The sequence below is a fragment of the Saccostrea echinata genome, unplaced genomic scaffold, assembly GCF_033153115.1.
Source record: "Saccostrea echinata isolate AGI-Se365-2 ecotype Australia unplaced genomic scaffold, CSIRO_AGI_Sech_v1 ptg000054l, whole genome shotgun sequence".
In the NCBI taxonomy this organism is placed as follows: domain Eukaryota; kingdom Metazoa; phylum Mollusca; class Bivalvia; order Ostreida; family Ostreidae; genus Saccostrea; species Saccostrea echinata.
The window spans coordinates 32748016-32768912 of NW_026889803.1; the positions used below are offsets into that span (position 1 = coordinate 32748016).

At 32.5% G+C, this 20897-nt stretch overlaps 1 protein-coding gene across 1 annotated transcript in view; it reads right to left on the reverse strand.

Moving 5' to 3' along the window:
• The window catches only part of LOC133172130 (RIMS-binding protein 2-like), a 92999-nt gene extending 73402 nt beyond the window's left edge, over positions 1-19597 (reverse strand). Inside the window, exons 1-3 of the mRNA XM_061306952.1 lie at positions 19495-19597; positions 18357-18774; positions 17440-18100 (exon numbers count right to left, since the gene is read on the reverse strand). Coding sequence (XP_061162936.1) covers positions 17440-18100; positions 18357-18760 — 1065 coding nt within the window. The 5' untranslated portion in view covers positions 18761-18774; positions 19495-19597. The remainder of the gene's footprint in view (positions 1-17439; positions 18101-18356; positions 18775-19494) is intronic.
• Positions 19598-20897: the final 1300 nt, after the last annotated feature.

Below are 20897 nucleotides of genomic sequence, written 5' to 3' on the forward strand. Positions count from 1 at the left end.
GATTTTTGAATTCATAATGAATTATAGCTATAAATCGTGACAGTGTGACAGGGGCTTTACTTGTTATTTATCCTTCCTCGGAAGTCAGGACTTGATCAAATTTGAATCCTCATCACCAAAAGATGCTTTGTGCAAGTTGAAAATGGTTTCCAATTTGTTTTGAAGAAAAATGTTGAAATGTAAAAAAAAAATGACAAAAAGAGATGACAAGCAGACAGACAAGAGACAATCTTTGATCGGATTAGCTCACTCAATGAGTTTCGGGCTCAGAGGAGCCAATGAAGGGCAGCAACATAAAAAGCAAGGAGAAAAACTCATGGCAATTAAAGAGGAATAACTCTTGCCATCACCCAATGCAAGCACACAACATTTTGGACAAGTTCTCTCCCTTACCTTGACTGGTGTAGCTGTTTTGGATTTTTGAAATGATACTCTATTCTTATGCTTCTGAATAAAAGAATCAAGACACCATTACTTAAATATGCCATATGGAGAGCAATTGATGTTTTTTTTCCCTGGAAAATCAAATTGATCAACCAGAGAGTACAAAGTATTTTGATATGACAGTATAACATATTTATGTTCTTCATATGTATGTGTATACATATATCATGTTTACTCTCAGAGACCTACAGGTATATAATTACATTCATGGCATACATGTCTCTGATATGTATACAACTGTTACAGTCATTTTAGTCAACATATTCAAATTGTTAAAAGCACCTACATAAACAGCATTCTCTTGTTTTATCATCACTTAGAAGCAGGTAAAGTATTTACCTTACTTATCAATAATAAGATTAAAATACTAAAAGATTCTCAAAAAGTTCATTTAAGATTAACCTTACTCCAAATATGACTTAAAATCTAATATAATAAATGCATACACAAGTCTTAAATGTTATTTTTATGCTATGCTGATAAAATTTGATCTCATGGAAATTTATAAACAAACTGAATTCAGGCAATCTAATCTCCAGTCCATTAATTAATAACAGGCAGAATTTGAGATCAATTTACAGGTTATCATTGACTGAATATGTATAAACAAGCCATATATCACATTTGAAAAGCTGAAGAATTTTCTCCCCTTCTTCAAACCTCTTTGCTGTCTCTTCCATTATTTATCACATTGAGTTATCTGATTTTTAAAATTTGAAAGTCAATAAACACCGAGGCACACGCCACTTAACCACCTAGCTAAACATGAAACTTAAATGACATCATCTTCTAAGTCTCCAGTTAAATAACCCTGCACAAAATCAAAATTCATACCTCACTATCATTATTTTCTTCGTCCCAAGGCATAATTTCATATAACAATAAGTCTATTATTGACTTGGACAATTTTTTCAAATTGTGAATCTTCACTTATTTCTTTGTGCACATTGAATTTTCTACTGTGTATAACAGTAAAGATTTCTCATTAGACATTTAAAGTTAATTGTCTGTATTGAGTCTTTGTTCATAGCATTTATTTTTCTTTCTTTCTCTTTTTTCCAATTTAAAGGTCTATTTATTTCTAAAAGAAAACAGAACTTTTCCTGACTTAATATAGTGAATAAAATCTTAATACCATAGGATTAAATGACCCAATTTGAAAAGGAATTTGTTAAATATATTTAATGATTCATCTTTCATTTATTTTTTTTTTTCCTTACAGTTTTCATTATAATAAAAATATAATGCCATGACATTGACCAAGAGATTAAATCTCTCAAAGGACTGAATCAGCAATTGATGTGCTCTTACAATGAGTGAACTTGAATAGTTCTCTCTCTCTTTCTCTCTCTCTCTCTCTGATTCTTCACAATCTTTATATTTCTAACATAAATACTCAGTATACAAGAACAAGATAGATAACTCTACTAACTCAAATCTTGTACTCTCTGCAGTATTTAAAAGTTAGGTATTGTATTTTATAATCATGGGTTCAATACCATGCAGTGTACAGGGGTGCATTCATGATCATAGCAAGTCTTTAATATGGAGCTAAGATCTTGAACAATCTGCTAGTCTAGCCATTGTGTAGAGATAATAAGCGTTAATTTAATTAATGCGCTTTCAGTAGAACTAGATATTTAGCCTATAGCAAATAAGGCTAGCCACTATAATCTTGAATGTAGCCCAAAGCCAAATGTTTGCTGGCCCTCAAGTCCTACTTCAGCTTATAAAAAAATAGAAATATGTCCATAGGACATTAATGCCCCACCCAGGGTTCATTAGTAATGCTACATGAAAATTTGTATTAGTGTATGAAGTTTGATGAAAATATCTTGAATAGTTTCTTTAAAATTGAGTTTTATACACAATATGCATTTTGTCGGACCAAATATAAACCAAACTGTTTGCCTGAGGCCACTAGGCCTCAGGCAAACAGTTTGGTTCGAGGGGTCGACAAAACACATGTTGCCCGAGAACACAGTCAATAAATGCTTTAAATTGTTAAACTTTTTTTGACATAAATGCATCTTGTGCTGACTTCCATGATGTAAATTTCTTTTATCTGCATTGCCGTTAAACTCACGATCAGTCAATATTCCGTCACTGTCAAACTCTAATGAATGCAAATAAGATTTAGCTGATATTGACCACAGTGTGACATAAGAGGTCCAATATCTCTGACAGGTCCAATATCTCACTCCGCAGTCAAACATCAATTTTTTTTGGACCGCTCAGTAAAACATTGGAAATGTTAGACTTTTTTAGCATCGAATTATATCTTGGACACAATTTTTAAATTTATAACAAATAGTAAAGTCAAAGGTCATTGGGAGGGTCAAGGTAAAAAAAATGGATACAGTTGATAAATTCTCACCAAATAATGTATAATGCATAAGCTTATATAAAAATAACTAAAACAGTTTCTTTGAAACTGAGCTCAACACAAATTTGAGAAAAGTGAGGTCAAGGTCAAAGTAAATGTTAGGGTCAAAAATGTGATGAATGTTAGCTCTCCCCAGTACATATTGGCATATGAAGTTTAATAAAAATATCTCGATTTGTTTCTTTGAAACTAAGCTAACCACAAATTTGAGAAAAGTAAGGTCAAGATAAAAGAAAAGGTCAAGGTCAAAAAATGTTGATTCAATTTCATAGCTCTCGTCAATATGTATGAGCATTTGAAGTTTGATAAAAATATCTTGAATTGTTTCTTTGAAATTTAGCTAAAAAATTGAAGTCAAGGTCAAAGGAAAGGTCAAGGTAAAAAAGTGTTGAAGCAGTGAATAGCTGTCATCAATAAGTATCAGCATATGAAGCTTGATAAAAATATCTTAAATAGTTTCTTTGAAACTGAGCTAAATGCAAAGTGTAATGGAAAGACAGATGGAAGGATGGGAGACAGACATGACAAACACTATATACATTTCCATATTCCATCTTCGCAAGCCAAGGGTATTCGGTCCGCTTCACTTTTGTTATGGAGAGCAAAGTGGACAAAAAACCCTTGGCTTGCAATTATGGACCATATTCATGCTGGGGCATAAAAGATGAACTAGAGTGATCCATCTTTCTTGTGCATTCTTAAATCTTGTACATATATAATATACTCCTCGAAAAGAACATTATCAGTCTTATTCTCATATCATTGTCATAAATAATTAATTTGAGATTACGTTCTATCAAAAGGCATTTGAATTCAACATACTTTCATTTACTACAAAGAAAATTCTTTTCACACCTTACAATTGAAAATACCTGAAAACACCTGATAAGCTTTAAATACTCTTGTACTGGGTTATCACAGGACACAGAAAGCATTGTGTTTGTCTGTTTGCCAAATTTCTCATTTCAATGTCCTTAAAAAAGTTTCTACTCAAATTTTTTCAAAGTTTCTTGTACTGCAAAACAATACATGAATATGCCAAACCCAGACTTCTGCAATTATTTTCACAGGCTGCATATACACAGATCTTATTAGGCCAAATACCCTTTGCCAGTTTGAGGGTATATATCAATGCTGAGTTGATTGAAATTTTCTGTGCCATTGTACTGTGCAAAATTTCATTACAAATGTTGTTGCACCTTGCAACAAAATTAACGTACAATATCAAAAGGCATTCAAAATGAAGGAGGTTCAGACTAACAGTTCATCACATAAGTCACAACTTTACTGATGTCAGGAAAATTTATGGACAGTCAATTTTTTCAATATATACAATTCATTGCAGAGTTTGTCCATGGCCCTCATGGTTTAGTAATCATGTTAATCCAACTTGCTAAGGAATATCAATAAAACATTATGCCAACTTGATGCATATTTTTTTTTTCTGGTATAAAAGTCCTATTTGCAAACAACTGCTGATGGTTTTATAAAATAAACAAATAGGGTTTCTTTAAAAATTGTGTTTATAGTGCATAAACAGACACATAAAGGCATTAGGAACTAGAAATACCCCCATGGACCTAAATCTTGGTTCCCAGTCAGTTGATAAAAGATTCAGGGGTAGACAATAGAATTTTTTAGTACTTGCCCTCGGACAGGTTACCATCTTAAAATTGCTTGTCCTACCAAAAAACATGCTTGTCCCACCTTTTTCTCAAATAACACAAAATTAAAGCATTACCATTAACATTTGGGACCAACTTAGACCAAAAATCATTTAACTCTCCCATGGAGAATTATAAGGTGGAAATTTCTAATTCTAGGGAGACTTCTAAGTGTGTGCTGTGTGCATTGATTATTAAAGTTAAACTTAAAAATTTTAATACATGTCAATGTATATACATGTACATGTACATTCTCTGAATTAGTTAAATGAAAACAAAATATAATATCTACATTCATTTATTTTAATATGATAAACACTCCTGAATGTCGATTGAGCATTTGATTCCATGACTGTGTGTGTTCGCCAGTCAACACCAGTTTAATAACAGCAGCACGTGTTTGCGGTGGCGGATTTAAGGGGGGGGCACCCCCCCCCCCTAAAATTGTCAAAGTTAGCATAAATCATAGTTTCATCGAGAAAATGTAAAAATGTCTACTCGGTAGACCTCATTTTTACCCTACAAAATCTCTACAATCCAGGACCCACTGGGGGCCCCCAGACCCCCTGCCTACTTTTGGCGCCCCCTCTAACTTCAATTCCTGGATCCGCGCCTGGTTTGTATGGTGTGTATTCACAGAATGATTTTTTTTTAAATTTAGCGGTCAATGGGATTCTGTGTCCATAAATAAAAACCAACCCATATCGAAAATGAATACAAAAATAATACAAGAAAAAAATACTAAAATAATACAAAAAAAGTATATTTTTAATGACCAAATTTGGAACCCTCTAAATCTTGGTTCCAATTTAGGTCAAAAATAATAGACTTTTTAAAAGCCAAACACAGAAAAATATATTTTTAATATACTTCATTTTTTCGAAATAATACAGAAATGATACACATGACCTGTAAAAACGTATTGTTTTTGTACTTTTGTATTATTTCTCTATTTTCCTCTCCAAAGTATAAAAATAATACAGTCCATAGAAAAGTATAGAAAAAATACAGAATGTATTAATTTTGTATTAGCATATATTATTTTTGTATTTTTTCACCTTTAAGAATTAAAATACAAAAAAAATATAGAATATATTAATTTTGTATCACATAAATTATTTTTGTATTTTTTCATCTGGAACAATTAAAAGTACAAAAAAGATATAAAATATGAAAATAATACAGTACACAAAAAAGTATGAAAAAAATATAGCATGTATTAATTTTGTATTAATATGTATTGTTTTTGTATTTTTATCAGCATGAAGGATTGTATTTCAAAAATATCAAAAAAGTACAAGAATGATAGACAAAAAATACATTTAAATGCTTAAAATAATACAAAACAGAGTTTTAAAAACTACAAAAATGATCATGGGCAAAAATTGTTATTTGAAGAAAAGGGGTTGGAGATTGAGGTTCTTAATAGCATCTATTGATTGTTATTCAAAAATCTTTTATTTATTTGAAATATTTGTTAAATAACAATTTTAGTAACTCAGTCAGATTACCTTAAATGTACAAATAGCTAATTAAAAAGTAATTAATGTGGCCAGGCTACTGATTCAGCTACCAATTCTAGTCTTGATCTTTCTTTTTACATATAATCTGCTCTTCAATAGTCTTGATATTTTTCACAAGTTTAACTAATCCTGTTTTCTTTGAACTTTTACCAACTGTTTCGATCTCTCTGCTTTGCTGTTTCTTTTGTATGGAAAAGGTAGGGGAGTGTTTACTTTGTTGCAGAAGTCCATCTTCAAATCACACAACCTGTCATCTCATCTGACTTCATCACTGTGAAATATAGAACAGAATGATATAATAATAAAATTTAATGAACCATTACCTCAACAAAACACACATTTTCACATCCAAAATAATTCTATATAGATTTTGCTTAGCTCACACACCTGCAATACTTTCTTGAGAGGGATCTTCTTCCTCCATGACTAATAAGCTTTTCTTCAATGTTCTGCTGACTGAAATTAACAATAATTATAAATTGAAATTCCAAGAGATCCAGCGGAGTTCACCAAATTCCATACAATTGTACCATTGAAATTACTTTTCTTTAATCTGGGGTTTCTTAGGGGACAACCATTTGATTTGACAATCTGGAGAAGAAAAAGGGGGGGGGGGACTGATTTATAAAATATTTTTAAAAAAATATTTGTAATAAACAATCTGTCCTTGAAAATGTTGAAAGAGTAAACAAAATGTGTGCCCCAATGTTATTTAAATAAACTGCCCCCCCCTCCCCCCCCCGAAACCCAACCTACCCCCCCCCCCTCGAAAAAATTTGAGTTTATACAAATTACAGAATTGTTTTTGAAGGGAAAATAAATAATTCGTCTCTGGTAAACTTGAAAAAATTGGAATGAATTAGAACTAGGAAGCCAAAGGCTTGAAAATTACCCCCATCTTCCACCCTTCCCTCCCCAATGAGAATTTATCACAAAAACCCTTGTTCCCCACATGGCCAATAACCGTACTATTTTATCTTTCTACAATACTACAAAATGGGTAAAAAAGGCATTCTTTGTTCCTCTATCTTTGTACTAAGTTATTATTTAAAAAACTGAAACTTTAATGTGCTAAAATATACATAATCTTACCGCAACTGTCGTTGTTTACACCAGAAAAGTCCGGATATGATGCCTAAAAAACGTCAGTCTCCTTATGTATTTGCTTTCCTTGATTCATATATATGATCCTGTGTACCATGATTATGCTGAACTTCTGTTTTTCGATCCATTTTACTCGCGAGCAAATGAGAGTTTATTCAAAATCACCTCCAGCTTTCTCAACACGTCCCGGGAAGAATTTTCAAAATGGCGTGGGTGAAATATTGTTGACCAATCAGAGAACAGTACGGAAGAGTTTTAAAATCTGACCAATCATATTGTGTCATATATACGAAAATTACCGATGTTGAGATCGGAACAGTTAGAGAAAACATATTTACGTGGTTTTAAATACCTTGAATCAATTGAACAAACCTAAAATTATGTTAGAAAAAAACGATGTTCAATTTAATCATCAGAATCATTTTTTTATTCCTTACGGAATTTACCGATTACGAAACATCGTTATTTCCGGTCATCATTTCCGCTGAGAGCAGCCATTTTTATATTCAAGTTGACCTGTGAAGTAGACCATAAAGTTCAAATATAATGATCAAAACGAGCGGGAGATACATAATATATAGCCTTTTTGACGGACAACTTAACTCATACATACGGTACCAGAGATTGAAATAATGTTTAACAACTATCCTTTACACCAATTTCACAACATTTTCTATATTATTTTATGATATTCTTTCGTAATAATTTCTTATTTAATTTTTTTTTAAAAGCGGATAATTAAATAGTTCTATTCCATGTAATTGTAATACGTACTGAATTAAATATAATGTATACTAAATTGAGTTGTATAGTCAAGAAAACATCGTAGGTACTGTAATTAGTGGAACTCTCCATGTTGTTTGTTTTTGTTTTTTTGGTTGGGATGTGTTTTCACGGGTAAATCATGTTATTTCTTTGAGTAGTATAACATGTACTCCTCTATTGTTAGCCTGCAGGTGGCCACCTGTGCTGTTGGCGATAGTTGTAAACACTCGGTTGTAAACACGCTGTAAAATTTTCAACACAAAAAGAAAGTCTGAAACTCTGAAACTTCAAAATTTACCGCGTGTTTACAACTATCATGTACAGCACAGGTGTTCCCTTAGACGTATCTATCTCTTTCCAAATGACAATTTCACATCTAGTAAAGACATGTTTTAAAAATGAAATTGTTTAGTTAACAAATTTAAACTACTGAAATTTTCTGTTCTAAATAGCAATTAAATGTAAATAGTATAAAAGCAACCTTTATAGCAGTGGTCTTAATTAATAAAATCTGAGAAAAAATATTAATTCCAACAGACTTATTGCAAGGACATTCTGTAAATTTTCCTAAGTTCAAAGAAATACAAATTTCAGTAAAAGAGAACACTAAGTCCAAAATAAATATAAAAAAAATACATACTGACTGTATAGTATTTTTTGAAAAATTATTAAGTCCAAATTTAATACAAAAATAATACAGACTAACTGTATGTAATTTTCTGTAAAATTACTAAGTTCAATTTTAATACAAAAATAATACAGATTAACTGTATGTAATTTTCTGTAAAATTACTAAGTTCAATTTTAATACAGAAAAAATACACTTGAAAAAAACTAAGTCCACAAAAATACAAAAATGATATACTGAAAATAATCTAAGTCCCAAAAAATACAAAAATAATACCCTGTAAAAAATCAAAGTCAGATTTTAATACAAAAATAATCTACCTATTTGTTGGTGATACAAAAATAATATATTTTTTCTGTATTAATTTTAAACAATACGAAAATGATTGTATTAAAAATATATTAAAAATATACTTTTATGTATTATTTTTTGATATGGGAACATACTCAGTAATCAAAGATAACTGGGATCACCTCCATGACTGTTATTTACAAGCAATTCAAAATCTCACACTAAATGAATTTCCTGGTATGTTTCATCCCAACATGCAATATCCATGTTGCAATGATACATGTTTGGTTTGGGTGAAGATTTACAGTTACTTGAGAATGGACCTGTTAAAAAAACTTGAACTGTTCAAACATGTGGAAAATGATCACAATCAGAAACAACATCCCAAGCAAGATTGCATCCATAATTCATACATTATGCATGCAAATTTAGACCTAGTAAGGCCTATAGTTACAACAATGAAAGAAAAATCATGCTACATGCATTGATTATTCACAATGGGCCATAATTTATGTGAAAATTTTAAAACAGGACATTTTCAAATAAGGCACATGCCGTGACCTTTGGTCATCATAGGATAGATCAAGATGCTCATTCTGTAGCACATTAAACTTTATTGATATTGTAACCCATCTGACTACCACATTTTTCTCCTCTCCTGCTACATTTGGTGCCATGACCAGTATATCCACTGTGCCATGACCAGTATCCATGGACCAGACCAGGATTCGAACATGGGCCTCCTGAATCTCCAGTCAGGTGCTCTACTAACTGAGCTATCTGGCAGCCGGCAATCGAACTCAACTGAACAACACAAAAGGTCTTTGCACCAGAAAGACACCAACCCAGGCTCTTCCCTGGCAGGTCTTTCATATGACACATTCTGGTCAAAGCACCAAATTATGCAACAGGAAAGGAGAAAATGTGTGGCTGGACCAGGAACCCAGGACCACTGCATCACTAGTAAGGTGCTTTTATCAACTAATATCCATGGCTCAAACTATTACATTCCTCCCTCATTAAATTGTCTTTGCCCTCGAAGACACAAGCCCAAGTTCTTTTTGCCCCTGACAGGTCTCCCACTTGCAAGTCTAGGGGTGGTCAGCACCAAATTATGTAACAAGAATGGAAAAATGCATGGTAGGACTGGAAGTCAAACCCAGGTCTGGTCCTAGGGTTCGACACTAACTTGTTAAGGCTTTAGTCCAGCCGGACTAGTGCTTCATTACTTTTACTAGTCCGCACGTGATTTTATTAGTCCATCACAAACAAAAAAGAAACATCAATGTTCTTTAACATTAATTTAACGTGATAATTAATATACATATTATTTTTTGAAATAAACAAAGTATTTACATGAAATATATTATTCCACAGATTCATTGAAATCTCGCAATCAGCAAGTACGATCGTATTCCCGATCTTAGTTTTTCTTTTTTGGTCTTTAAATTACATCCAAAACGTCCAATATCTTTCTTAAAAGTGTCATACTATAACTAAATCATGATCGCTAAAACCTTATACTTCATATCGAATCAGTCGAAAAATTAAGCGCTGAATTGACCTGGCATTGTGTAACTACCCGCCAAAAGCTAGAAATCTAAAAATACACGCGGGGTTTTCCAGTAAAAGTTGTCGAGAATCAGACATTGGTAATTTATTCATACTGTTTTTCCGAAATTTTTATTGGTCCGTTCAGACTAATTAGCCACATATTTTATTAGTCCGAATGAAAATGTATTAGTCTGAGACTAACGGACTAACGTTAGTGTCAAACCCTGGGTCCATCACATTTTCTCCTTTGCTGTTACATTTGGTGCCATGCCATGCCATGGAAGTGACAGATGAAAAAATTGCCAGGGAAGAGCCCTGGTTGGTGTCTTCGGGGGTGAAGACCTTTAAACAGGAAGGAATGTGGCAGTCAGGCAGGAACGATCACCAGTGACCAGGTGCTCAAGAGCACCTGACTGGAGATTCATGGGGCCCAGGTTCAAATCCCAGTGTGGTCAGTCATTTTTTTCTCCTTTCCTGTTACATTTACTGCAGCAAATGTAGCAGGGAATGAGACAAATGTGACTAACCAGACCCAGATTTGAATCCCAGTCTGGTCATTGCAATTTTCTTCTCTCCAGTTACATTTCAAGTTTGGTGCCATGCCCTGGAAGTGACAGGTAAAAGGAGCCTGGGTTGGTGTCTTGAGGGGGAAAAACCTTTTAGGAGGGAAGAATGTGGTGGTCAGATGAGTTCGATCGGGCCAAAATAAAATTATTGTTTGTTTGGAATTGCCTCCCGCCTCATTGAAATGACCCCTCCTGGAAAAATTTTAATGACCAAAAATAAGATGATTTTTTTTTATTCAATCAATTCTTGGCCTATTACCACATGTGCCACCCAATCACTTAATAAGTGTAGGATCTAAGCAAAACTGGGTTCCTGGTTGATGGGAGAATACCCTTTACAAAAAGGCAGAAAATAATGTGTTCATTCCTTATTGAGATTTTTTATCATCAATTTTTAATTTAACTAATTTTGAAAAAAAAAATCCCTCCCTCCCTCCTGGGTCTGAAACCTCCCAGGCAGCAATTCCAAACAATTTTTTAAGGATGGCCTCATGGTGGCCAGATAGCTCAGTTGGTAGAGCACCTGACTAGAGATTTAGGGGGCACAGGTTCGAATCCTGTGAATCCTCTGAAAATTCCTGTGAAAAGGTGAATGTGGCCCATCACATTTTTCTCCTTTCCAGTTACAATACGTACAGGATGTAGTGGTTTATATTTTTTATGATTTTTTCAGACCACCTCATTCAGACAAGCAATCTTCAAAATCTCCATGAAAGAATTTAATAAAATTCGACATCAGCTTTGATTGAGTTCATTATTTTGCTGTTATATAACAAACTCTGAAGACTATTGATGTCTTAAGTAAAAGGACATTATCCTAAACTTCATTATACTGACTGCTGATTGAATTTGTTTGCTCAATATATGAACATTATGTCAAACAATTGCCAATTCAATTGTCATAAATTATGTTTCAGGATTGGAGCTAAATATATACATGTACTTTTTTGTGTGTGCACACACACATTAGTTTCTGACATAACAATAGCACGATCACGATGATACGACAAGAGCATTTTTAGAACTTGGAAATATTAAGAGGCAGTCCACCGAAAAACCAGGCAGTATTGTATTAATAAGCGGCACACCGAATGTGAGGAATATTTGATATTTTATTAAAAACAATATCAATGTAGCCCAAAAGGAATAATGTAATTGAAGATTTGTTTGATAATTGCTTATTTAGTAAAATATCCTTGTGTTTTGTGTTTTTGAATGCCCCTATATAAACCATTGAATGTAGGTCAGAAACAAAGAACTGTAATTTCTAATACATTTTTAACAGGACTATAATTCACACTTAACTAAATCTAGAAATATTTCAACTTTTTGTTTAAAAAATAAAATCGGTGGGAAAAACACTTTTGATAGTAGTTTTCTGGCAAAATATAAGGACGTTTTTATGAAATTTTGCGATGCAAGAGTTATCTTCCGTGGCATCGGTAAATCTGCTCAACACCTTTTTATCGGAATCCTAGTGAAATATTTAGAAACAATACACTTAAGAAAATAATTAAACAAAAAACTAAATACTTTATTTTCAAAATATAATTCATTTTCGCCTCCAGACGTAATATTTAGATTAAAATTGGCTCTATTATTCAGGTTGAATCCACGTTTCCATTGATGTATCAGTGACGTCATATACCTGACTAATATTGCGTCACAATGAAATAGTTACAAGTTTCCAGAGAAGTTTGTAAATTCTTTGCGTAAAAGTGTAAAGAAAAAGATTTTTTGAAAAAATGATTTCTCTTTTTCTGTTTAATTACTCTTCAGAGTGCATTATTCTAAATGTTAAATAATATTTTAATATCAAAATGTATTTTAAACACGGGCGGCGTCTCAGCTAGATGACGTTTTGATAAGTAATTTTATACATGTCTGAGAACTAATTTTTTTAAACTGATGTACTAGGATAAGCGTAAAAATAATTAATGAAGTGTTTATCATGAACATTTCTTATAGAATTGGGAATCAATGATGAATGTTTTAGATTTACGCAACACTTAATTCAACGAAGTTGAGATGTTTACTTCATGATATTTGTAAAAACTTAAATATATTTATCTATGCAGTCAAATCAAAATAAACAATCCGAAGTACGATTAAAAATGAAAAAAAACCCTGAAAAATAAGTTATAAAAATATATTTATTGAGTTAAACTACTGCTGAACTCCCCACTATAATTTGGCTCTAAAACGGAAGATGGTTTAGTGAAACATTTCGGTTTTTTATTTTTATTTTACTTATTTATTTTTTTAATTTGGCGATTGAAACAATCACACACTCACATTTAATATGGAGTATAAACATGTGACTATGTTGGCCAATTCTAAAATGTTTTTGCGTTCATGAAACCAATTCTTAAAAATAATGATGTCATGACCCCCCCCCCCCCCCCCTCGCTTTTTGCTTGCGATTTATCGGCTCTTGAATAATTATACTATATATGAAAGAACTTATTTTCTTATTTATATAAAATCAAATTTTGTAAAAGAGGAAAAGGCTTTACAGATGACAGGTAAGAAAAAACTTGATAAAGTCGAGACTGTACACATAAAAATATTTCCTGTATTTAGGCAAGTTTAATTTCGCCACTGATAGAATTTACTCTTTAATTCCTGAGGAAATAAAAAAGGAATTTTACTTGGAAATAAGATGAATAATAAAGCTAGAAAGCTGTCTGCTCTCATTTGTTGCATAATGCATGTACAAATACTTTTTTTTAAATACGGAGTGTCTATTAAGAATTCAATCAGATGTTTTACATGTAATCTTCATGTACGTAAAAGACATTAGTAATTTAAATAATATATAAATTTGAATCTATGGTTACACTCATTTAAAAACAGTTAAATGACTGAAAAGAAATAAAAGACAAACATATTTTTCTGATAAATTTAAAATGAAGAGCCAAATTTAGGAAATGTTTCTAAATTTACAGTAAAAACCGATCCCGATCCGATCGAAAATAATGCAAAATTAACAAATTTATCAAACTAAAGGAACCTGCCACCTATATAACATGTTAAAAAAATAAATCAAGTAAGTTTTTACTCATATTACAACAAAAGAGCCAAATTTAACATTACAATTATAGTATTTTTTTTCTTTATATAATTCCGGTCGGGATCGGTTTCATTTGGAAAAATTATATATATATAAAAAAAAATAGGTAAATTTGACTCCTTTTATTTCTTTCAATATACCTGTTCCCACTGATTTTATTGAGTGATTCAAAAGTTTGTACTTTGTATTCATAATAACATAAGAAAAAAAATCTGTCCTTGTAATGTATTGGGTTTTATAACGTAATGAAAATTGGATACTGAATTCAAAAAGTTACTTGCTTAACTCAAATTTGGACCATATAATTTTTTCTAAAGAAGTATAAATTGGAGTCTTATTCATTAATAAAATAAAAGATAAGAGTCTATGCTATAAATAATATTCATCGACACATCCAGCATTTGAGTATCTGTTACATATAAAACAAAATAAAAACGTAGTAATTTTTTTTACCCTTATGTTGACCTTTTTGCACTTAAAATTAAGCATTTACTAAAAATAGGACTAGAGGAGCACTAAAATTTTTTTAATGTTGTCATGTGTAAACACTTGCTTTAATAAGTCTACATGCAAAAAATAATTAAAATCAATGACATGCGATGTGCCACCCATTGCCTGGTTTTTCGGTGGACTGCCTCTTAAGTCCATCAAACCCTAAACATAAAGGTCCCTGAATGGCATTGGGATCAGATACAGCCCAATAATTTTTCTCCATTAGATGATTCTTCATAGGGATTAACTGAATGGTCTCTGACATTTAAAAATTCCAACAAAAAAAGAATTTGGCGTGCTTCAAGTTGTAAACGAAACTTGTGTCTGAACGGAGGGTCATTAGTAAATAAACTATAACCAAACTTTACCCGAGTATTTGGGTTGGAGTTTAAACAGACACAATAGGATTTGGTGCGTTTGATTTCATATATATACACATATGTGTAAATAAAAACAATTGGCCTGCTAAAACCTTCTCGCAAAATATCTGCATTGACGCACCTTAAATTTAGCAGAAAAAGAACTGGCTCCTTTTTCCTTCATAAACACAATTACAAAGTCTAAATTTACTACCAAAATACAAACTGCACAGAATCACAAAAACTTCTGAAAGGCTTAAGCTGCTTTATAAATATTTTATGAACCCTGACTAAACACCACTAAATATTTTGTTAAACTTTTAGATATGTAGTACATCAGTGGCATTGTAGTAAATACACAGTACATTCTTTGATGTTCTAGAGATGAAAGTCCCAATACATAAAATTTAAACTGAAGTGGAACTATGATGAATTCCTCAAGATAGCGAGGTTATCAAAGCATCTTTAATTGCCTAAAGTGAAAGAGGAATCTGAAAATGGTGCACAATCTTTAATTTTCTTGCAATATATCTGTTGCATCTATTCCTCAAATCCAATGCCATCAACATAGCTTGTCACTGACAATAATGAAAGACTGGGTCCTTTTTTCTCAAGTTTGTCAAGTTATCTCACAGTTAATGGGTAAATTAAAACTAAATGCCAGAAACCATACAAATGCATCACTTCAGGCAATCTGGAAGTCAAACAACTACAGTCCAACAACAGCAATGTTAAATCAGTTCTCCTATATGGGTCTGAATGCTGTCATGTCTTTGACAGAGACATGAGAAAAGTAAAGGCATTCCACAACAACTGTCTTCAAAAAATCCACCGTATCTTCTGGCCGAACAAGATCTCTAACAGAGACCTGCACAAGAAAAGCAAAACAACTGAAATCAAGCAAAGAAGATTGAGATGGCTGGGACATTTGATGAGAATGCCCCAGAGTAGAATACCTAAAACATCCCTACACTGGACACCATCTGGAAAGAAGAAGCGAGGCAGACCACGAACAGAGCTAGAGGAAATGGGCTACTCGTGGGGATAGGCACAGCATGTGGCAAAGGACAGAGGAAGACAGCGACAGCTTGTTGAAGCCTTATGTCCCATAGGGGACGAAGAGGATAAGTAAGTAAAGTAAGGTAAAGAAGAAATTATATGCCATGATTTTTTGTTCAATTTTTAAGTTAAATCTCTGTAAGAGTCAGGAGATTTATTCATATCCTGTAGGCACTTTTGGAGGGGTTAACTTAATGTTTGGTTTCTTTACTAAATAAAATTGCCAAAGAACATTTCATTGATTTTTCCCCCTAAATCACACTAGGATATAATCAACTGACCCAGCAGCATACAAGATAAATTTGAATTTTCTTGCCAAACAAGTAAAGAAAAAAAAAGTCCAGGAGAAAAGGTCAAGTTTGACTTTTATCCACTTCATAATTGGCTATACCTCTAGCCTTAGAAAGTAAAACCAAACATTAATTTGATAAAGCTATTAAACTTTTTAACTTCTCTGGGGGCTTGCCAAAAATGCTGATCAGGAATTTTAATGCCCAAATTATAATTTTCACAGGTCCTGTTATAAAATCCCCAGTACTTAACAGTATGTCTATCAAAACAAAACTGGCTAAAGTTACTGAAGTTTCACTGGTATATATGGCTTATCAATTGCAAAATGTTTTCGTTAGAACATAATATTCTACACTCAGTGAAAGAATGGGCAATGTGACAAAGAAAAATTTTTTGGAGCTTTCATCTTCAAAGTTACAAGAAATTTCTGATAAACCTTTAATTCCAAACAAGCAAGAAAACCACATTAAAGTACATTTTGATGTACTTCCTTTAAATCGACATGATCACATGTGCTTTCATTCCCAATAATCAATCAAGTGAAAGTGTCAGAAAATCAATACCATGCCTAGCTAGGACAGACATAATGTGGCCATTATACAATTTACAAGTCAAATGTAAAGGTTTGATGCTGAATTATACATGTTAAATAATTTCTGGTTCATTTCATATATGTCTCTGATGCCACATATTTTTATGGACACACAAGATGTTAGATTTATATACATGAAAATGAAAACTGTTTCTCTAAGGTGCAGCAACACCTTTAATATTAATATGATTAAAAATTCATAAATTCAGGTTAAAAAAAAACTCTTTCTGGTTTTGAACAGAATAAAGAATTAAAGAGATTTTCATCAACATTCGTACTGAGGGAAAGATCTGAATAGAATAATTTTCACATAAATAAACAAGCATTGAGTATTTAATGATTTTTACAGAAACCTTCCCTTGTAATCAAAAGTTTGTCTTTCTTTCCTTCAAATCCTACATATGTTTGGAAGTAGTATATATATATGAGTCATAAAGAGTTCTATTGAGAATATTCAAATGTCCAAGATAATACTGTCTACTTCCAATGGGTGTGGAAGGTTCAACCTATACCTAAATTCCTTTTAAAATTTTAAGATCAATTGCCATACAAGCAAGGGTAAAATTACCCAGAGAGTGCATGAATTTGAAAAAAAAATATCAACTGAACATGCAAGCATGTTTTAAATACAATGTACTTTTAGTTTACCTCTTTGCTTTGGTCCTCTTCATCAGTTTTTTCTTGAACAGTAATATAACGAAATGGTGATTTTCCATCCAATGTAAAAGTCTTTCCAAGGGGTGCGGATCCAGGAGTTGACCTTCCTAAAGAGACAGATCCAGGAGTTGACTTTCCCAGGGGTGTGGATCCAGGGTGTGGAGATGGGGTGGCAGAAGCCAGGTATTTTTCAATCTCTAAATCCTCGGCCGTTCGAAGGGCTAAGGGACGACTAGAAGTGCGATTAGAAATCTCCGAAAACGGAGTTCCCCTAAGACTAATTGATTCAGTAATAGATAATACTTCATCCTCTGAAATTATTCCCTCACTTAATGCCTTTTCAGCTTTTTTGAGTTTTTGTAAATTCCCAAATGCAAATTTTTTGGACTCGTTGAGTATCTTTCGCAGTTCTGCATCATAGCCCTCTTTGACCTCTGAGAACTCTTTTTCCTTGCGTGTTTGGTCCTCGCATTTTTTCTTGAAATCGGCTTCAATTTTCTTTTTCTCCTCCCTTAGCTTTTCAATCTCCTTGGACATCTTTTCTGCATTTTGTTCATACTGTTTTTTCTCTGACTCCACCACTGACTGAAGGGCCTTAGATTTCTCCTCTTCAAATTTTTCCCTGAGATTTTTGACCTCCTCTTCTTTGTATCTATACAATTGTCATTAAAAAAAATTTTAAACATCACTTTTTTAATTTTAGTCTGTACCTGTCTAGTTCTTCCTGTATGTGGATAAGATTTTTAAACTTTAAATAAGTTCCTATGAATGAAAATCAAAACGTACAAACTTTTTTGTTTCTTTAGTTTTAGAAATTATGGAGTTTTAATCTATATGTACGTAAATAAAACAACCCATGCTGTGTACCGTGTTCAATATAACATCTAAATAATTTTGACATTACTTACTTGAGCACCTCTTGTAATTCTTTGTCCTTCTTTTTGGCTATATTCTCCTGTATAATTTCTATTTCTTTCTGTTTTTCCTGACTTAGCTTCACTTCTAATTTACTGATCTCCTTTTCCTTTTCTTTCTTATAAGTCTCCTGTAGAGACTTAATTTCGGATGATTTTTCTCGATAAATCTGTTTGGTCCGAGCTTTTTCTGCCTCCAATTCACTCTTCAGGCGTGCAATCTTGCGTTTGTAATCATCAACTGAGTGACTCCTGTGCGATTTTTCTCGTCTGCGCCCTTCAGATTTTGAACTCATGGTGCTGGTTGGAGTGGAGGCCCGGCTGATGTCATTGATATCAAAATCAAACTCCTCCTTCAAGCTAAGTCTTGAGTAAGGCCGCCTGTTGTGGACCTCCATTCTTCAGGCAGCAGCTAACAACAAGTACCATATATACATGTGTACATTCATACATTTCTCAATATTTTGAAACCAATATATTTAATATTAATATTGATTTATTTGAAATATACTAAGAAATTATTATGCCATTTTTTATATCATAAATAAATCTGAATTATGTGAACAATTGTTTTAAAAATTGAAATGAAGATGTATTTGAATACTAAAAATGGCAAATTTCACTTTAAATTAATAAATACATATGTAACTCTTGGGTTGTTTAATAAATACAATGTAGTAAACCATTTACAATGGCTTAAATATATACAGCATACCAAATACTTTTTAAAACTGTCTCTTTAACCTAACCTGTTGTGTAAACAAATAATGTATGAGTCAGTTCCTCTCATGTGAATAAATTTTAAAAAAAAAATTGTAGTATTTTTTATAACACATTCGACTATTTATACTACTCAATATCATACCCTATGTAAATAATACTTTAAAATCTTATCCAAACACTCTTACAAATGAATTTAACAAAATTACCATTTTCCCGGATTTTCTCTATCACTCACGAGGTCTTTAGCGTACCTAACAACAAGCATTGTGGCGACTTAACTGTCGCACCGATGAAAACAAATTTTTCGCATTGACAGCTCAAATACTACCCAAAATAACAATCGCACGCATTGTTTTCATACCAATCATTGTTAAATCATAGCCCATTCATAATCAACAACAATATTTACCTGTATATTTACAAAGGAATCAGTTCCGTACAAGCTCCGGCAAGCATCGGATGGAAAATAGATTTGGAATCTCATACATCAAGAACATCTTCTTGCCACTGTCAAAAATGAGATAAAGATGAAATTCAAAATAAAATTTCTACCCACCAATAATCTGCACTTTAAATAAAACATTTAAATGGATTTAAAAACTAACAGGATTCAACATATATACCTATTCACTTCAACACACACTGGATATCCGCCAAACTGCTTAAAAATTAGGTCACGTGATTGTGGTATTCTAAAACCCGGGCACAATCCGGTGGTTTGCCAGCACACAGCTGATTAAAAACAAAGGCATCTCATTAATATTTTAGAAAAGCCGAGTCATATTTCATAATGAAACTTCAAATTTATATCAAGTGAAATGCATGCAAAGGTTATTGAACCTTATATATTTTTCATTAGATAAATTAAAAATTTGGGTAATCATGACATAAAATTAAATGTTGACAAGATACATTCTTCAGTTCCTTTACCTATAAGAGTAGACTGACATGAATAAAAGAATTTTGATTTTGTTTTTTAATTGAATATTCTGTTCCTATTTTATATTATCAAACTGAATTCCTTAATTTACCATAGGCCATATTAATTATATTGATCAGTGAGTTCACTGGCTGTGTTGTGATACGCAAATACATGTATAAAATAGTCCACTATTACTCCCTCTCTTCCATGGCAGCCACAGATCTGCTCTCTGACAATGTTAAGAAAAACAAACGAACAAACAAACTTGTGTAGTCAAAGAGAAGTAACTCTATCGCATAGTAGTATATCAGCCAAGGCCAGTTTAAAAGTTTCGCCAATAGATTAAAAAAAAATCCATAATTAATATGTAACTGTAAGTTAACACAGTTTTCCCTAACAATAAGTTTAAAAAGGTACAGGGGCAAAATAAAAAAAATAAGTTTGTGAAAAAAATTAAATTCATAGTCTGATGTAAAGGGGAAAAAAGGGGGGGGGGGTCGCAACAGTTTTTGTTGACTGGTGTTGATTATTACATAAAAAGTGCAAAGTAAACATACTAGTACTTGCAAATCAATATTCGTTATATTTAATTTTGAGGGATTGGAGGAAATCTTAAATTAATGAAGACCAATGTTGAATTTAGCTTTTTGTCAGACATGGAACTTTTGATCCCTCCCCCTCCCCCCGGACTCGATTTGGAGAAATTATGTAGCTAAAGCCCCAACCACATGCATACGCCTATATTTACACACGCTGAACACATTTTACATATATGCAAATATTGCATCTGGGTGTGTTTTTGCGCATGTGAACGGGGGGGGGGGGGCAAGATTTGAACGTGAGTATTTTTACTCCTAGTGCAAAATTTATTTAGTCAGACTAGGTTCAAA